This window comes from Spea bombifrons, chromosome 3 (genome assembly GCF_027358695.1).
Source record: "Spea bombifrons isolate aSpeBom1 chromosome 3, aSpeBom1.2.pri, whole genome shotgun sequence".
Classification (NCBI taxonomy): Eukaryota; Metazoa; Chordata; class Amphibia; order Anura; family Pelobatidae; genus Spea; species Spea bombifrons.
This window is the reverse complement of record NC_071089.1, coordinates 9,270,001-9,274,842: the sequence shown is the minus strand read 5'-3', so window position 1 is coordinate 9,274,842 and position 4,842 is coordinate 9,270,001. Positions and strand designations below refer to the sequence as shown.

General features: G+C 40.9%; 1 protein-coding gene across 1 annotated transcript in view; it reads right to left on the bottom strand.

Annotated features, from left to right (window-relative positions):
• Nucleotides 1–653: 653 nt before the first annotated feature.
• PPP2R5A (protein phosphatase 2 regulatory subunit B'alpha) overlaps nucleotides 654–4,842 on the bottom strand; it is a 26,087-nt gene continuing 21,898 nt past the window's right edge. The window contains exons 8-13 of the mRNA XM_053458715.1: nucleotides 4,648–4,701; nucleotides 3,376–3,426; nucleotides 2,804–2,923; nucleotides 2,387–2,514; nucleotides 1,810–1,911; nucleotides 654–876 (exon numbers count right to left, since the gene is read on the bottom strand). Of these exons, the coding sequence (XP_053314690.1) occupies nucleotides 741–876; nucleotides 1,810–1,911; nucleotides 2,387–2,514; nucleotides 2,804–2,923; nucleotides 3,376–3,426; nucleotides 4,648–4,701 (591 nt within the window). The 3' untranslated portion in view covers nucleotides 654–740. The remainder of the gene's footprint in view (nucleotides 877–1,809; nucleotides 1,912–2,386; nucleotides 2,515–2,803; nucleotides 2,924–3,375; nucleotides 3,427–4,647; nucleotides 4,702–4,842) is intronic.

The following is a 4,842-nucleotide window of genomic DNA, read 5'->3' as shown; positions in this document are numbered from 1 at the left end:
ACTGGTATCAAACAAATCTGAAGGGCAATATTGCCATTCTTAAGCCTCTCAAAATACTAATTCCGCTGACCAGTTGTGATGGTCCCCGTCAGCACTGGAAGGGTAACAGATTAGACAAAAAAGTACCTTACTTTTATTTATAGATAGGAACAGTAGTGACAGGAACCTTTAAGAATCTCCAAACCAAGGACTGCAGCAAAGAGATAACACATATAAAATGCAAAAGAAATGTACACAGCAGACTAATACATCTATGTGCAACACAATCAAAAAAATATATATATAATATATATATATTAAACAATTCAAGTCATAATTCTCACCATTCCCAGAATTGACACTCATATTATAGGTTATAAAAATTAAATTTCCCCCACTAATCATTGATTGAACATAGAAAAATCTATTAAAACAATGTAACACTGGGCTCATAAACCACAAGTATCAGCAGGGGGGAGTAACCCGTTGCTCTGCAATGTGTCGCGTTTAAACCAGCAAACATTGAAAGGGTTAACCCCCCCATGACAACTACCGGGGGGCCTGCTTCACACAGCCCTGCAACACATTATTCGCCACCCCAAGAAAGGGTTAAGCCATATTGCAATTTTCCATAATCTCTGGGTGAATAGTTGGTCTTAAAACGTATAGAGGAATTATTTTTTTTTTTGTTTTCTCTTTTATTTCAGAAACAATGTACAAAAGTTACTCCCGTGAAACAGAGGTGGTGGTCGTCATATGGTTTACTTGGCACTTGTATTGTTCTGCAGGACCTGCCCGCTGAAAGCACTGTTCTGCTGTTCGGCCAGAGCCTTCTTCAGCTGCAGGTCATCGAGTCTCCTCCACAGTTCCTCCCGTTCCAGCTCTTTTTTCTTCTCTCTGCAGGGAAAGGACGCGATTAGTTTCTCTGCCATGCGCCGACATCAAATAAATGGATAGACCGACAGCACTCCAGGAACCTGCCGTTACCCGACACACTGGGGTATATTCACTACAGGGAGAGTCTGCAGGAGTCGCGTTTTAACTCCCTCACCTGACTATTAGTTATGTAGGTTTCTGAGCTGGCCCTGTATAATGCATGATTCAAAGGGTGAGAAGACTACAGAAATTCCACTGCTTTAACTTTACATTATACAGGGCCAACAAAGCTCTTCCTATAGCAGAAGCTCACTGGGGTGGGCTCTTAACGTATAGCGACATAAACAAGCTTACTTTACAATGGGGGGGTTGTTCACCAATGTGCCTTGTTATCAACGTACGGCTTTTACTGTTCACCTCCCGTGAATCGTTTTACATAAGAGTTTGTGTTGCAAATATATTTATTGTATAAACGCTAAAATTGAGGAAAGCCAAAATAAAATGCGGCAACTGGTTAAGGACATTTTCTTTCATCAAAATGTGACTAATAGGTATGCCTACATGCAACTTGCTATCAAGGACGATCAGTTTCCCCATTTAAAGGTGTAAAATAATTCATCATTTTAGTGTACACTCTGCTAACTAGAGCCGTCAACCCAGAACCAAAATCCTGGTACTACGACAGGGAGCAGCTGTATTAACCCCTTGATGTCACAGAAAAACACATATACATATACATATATATATAGCAACAGACACCTGACGTAAAACAGCAATATGCTACGTGTACTTAGTTATTGCCCTATAACGTGCAAAAAAAACCAAACATTGGGTATTTCCAAACTCAGGACAAATACTAGAACCTATTTAGCAGGTTTTCTCATTAGCTTTTGTAGATGAATAAAAGATTTTTCACCATACTGCATACTAACAGCACAGCAAAGAATGACATACTTTTGCCGCTCTGCTTTGTACGAGCCGGTAAGTTCATCGAACAGTTTCCCATTCATTTCCATTAGGGTTTTCAGCACATTGTATACCAGAGCTACAATAGTCCTAAAGAAAGGGGACATTTTAATTAATTCACATGGACTATAAAACACTTAAAAGCCTTATAAAGAGACACATGGGATCATTCAGCCTGTTGGCCATAGCCAGGCCAAGAAGGAAATGCACCAAGGGTATCTGCGAGTGTTCTCTAAGTGGCTTTGCAACATTCTTCAAGAGCATTCCAGTTAATTTTAATTATATACATGAAACAGTTTTAAAAATAAATGTATATCCCCCCCCCGCCCCCCGTTGTATGAGATACTGCAGTTAATTTTCACACTTTAATAAAAAGCATCGTCCTTGTTCTTAAATAGCGGCCAATAATTCCACCCCCAAACCAGCCTGGAGAAATCGCATATAACAGTAACCCGCTAAAAAGCACACTTTTTAGGACCCCACTAAGTACTTTCTTTCTTGATGTGGGTATATATTTAGCTAAGATGAGTAAGTAATAAAAAATTAAACTACAGAATATACATACGGGTTCCAGTGTTCTTTGGAAATCTTATACAAGCTACCAAACATGATTGGTAGAACTTTATCAATATTCTCCTCGATCAGGCTGAGAATGTATTCGTTGTTCCAGAAGTACAATGCTCTCTCTGCAACCTAAAAGCAAAATAACCAATAAAACCTCCATTAAGCGCTAAGGTGCAAAGCAGTTAAAGTGGTCTTATCACCATATCAACCAAGGGACCATCCCACTGGTTGCAATGACCACATTTTTCAACATACACACTAATTAATATATATATTATAGTGGCTGGGAGAATGACCACAATACCAATCCACAGCAGGCAGGGTAAATGGCCAACACACCGCTACTGCCGGGGAAGCCCAACTTGAGTATTAAGTGGATTAAAGCTCAGATGCTGCGGACTGAAACCTGTTCACATACCTGGAAATGAGAACTGGAAACACACTTTGAGATTTGCTTAAACAGAGGCTCCTGGATCTTTTTAAACTGCGTTGGCTCTATGACATCCAAAATCTCTTCTATTTCACCTAAAAACATCACCTACATGGCAAAGAAGGAAACAAAATAAAAAACATTAAACACTGCGGCAGCTCCAATTCGCTTCTGCCAATACCCAGCTAACAAATTGTAGAAGGATCATGCAAGTCCCGAGACAAGTACACAATGTAACAGTAGAAACATAATTCTTACACCCGACGAATTACCAGAAACAAATTGGTACAAATGTAAAAAAAATTGCCTCATTCAAATGTTTGCTGGGAACACACGTCGTGATGTAAAAGCAGGCACTGATACTTTGTTACCATACAACAAGTAACAATATATCTTTTTATGGAAAGAAACAATCAGGAATTAATTAAATAACAGATACGCTGGGATTTGCTTGCTCAGCATGCAAGAGACTTTTTTTTTGTCCGACAACTTAATAGAGAGATGCTTAATAGTATTAGAAAAACAAATATATTAAAGGCCAAACCTTAATACAAACCTACCTCTTTTTGGCTGCATGTCTTAGGCCAGAACTTTAGTAATCCTCTGATAACCTACATAAAAAAAGAGACATTGTTTATGCAGCTCTCAGCGCTGGTTTATAACCCTTTGAGTTAACTAGGAGTTAACGGAATTTTCACCCCCCTCAGAGATCCTCTGTGCTTCTCATTAGGCCATCAGTTGACAGAACTACACTAAGGTGCTGTTGCCCGTGTGGAAGCCTGCTTAATGTATGCGGCCGTCAAGGCGATTTGTACTGCTCTGGCTCCCCATTAATACATCGTACATTAAAAAAAGGGGAAAAACAGGGGGTTACTGGTAACAAAAATAAAATAAAAGGCCTAACCAGCATAGCAACCAATAGAAATGTTCAATCAGCAGGACACATTTATTCTTGCTACTGCAACAAGAACAATATTAAAACTTTGCATCAGGATCGCTTTTTATACGGAACCCTCAGAATCCCAAGATCTCTTTCCTGCCCTTTGTCGGGACGGAGGGGTGACCTCGGTGGTGTGCACCGGGGAGACTATAAGGAACGAGGGATTCTGCGAGGCATGAGAGGTGTGGGGAGGCTGCAGCGCCCGTCATACTCCGCAGCTTTACACAACACCTAAAACCATCAATGTAATAAAAGTCTGGGACGATCTGCCGATGCAAACTACTTCCGGAACGCCATTATAAAATAAGCATTCTTGTTTTCTCACGGTTGTTGCTGTGGTATCGGAAATAATTGGACACGCGCATGGTATAACGCGCCTACGCAGAAGTACTTTCTAAGATTAGCACAGCGAGCTCAAAACAGGCTTATTTCGAATCCCCGCGGACGCCCACTAAAAACGAAGGCTGCTTTTTTGGCGTTTCATATCGTGACCGACTACACTGTTGCTTTTGGCAGTTCTTCTCTCAAGGTGAACGCTGATGAGTCGGTCATCGGAATTTGTAAAGAACTCTCCGTTCCGGGACTGCCTCAGACATAACGGGAAGGGATTTTTAGAGTTTAACTACTTCAGGAGCCAAAGGACAGCGCTACTCACAAAACTCTGCCTTAGAAAACACAATCAAGCAGCTTATGGCTACATATAACCGGCAGCTTCTAGAGATAAAACGAGGATGCGCTCGGTAAAAAGTCACCGGGAGGATTGCAGGAATTCCAGTAGCAGACTAGTAACGGGATCCCTGTTTCTGTAGCAATCAGGCTAGGCTTGGGCACTTTATTTTAAGTTATAAATGTATATTCATATTTGGGAAATACCTCTTCAAACGATACTTACTGGTTCTGTGAGTGCTGTGTCTTTCTCCAAGAACTGGACAACGCAATATGCCAACTGCAGAGAGAAGGAGAGCTTTCAGGGTTTGCAGAAATTAAATCCGAGTTATCACGCAAAGCAAGTCTTTCCGCTGGCGACACAGAACGCGATACAGAGGTGGACTCGGGACATTAAACCCAGTAATAACAACTATCCAGA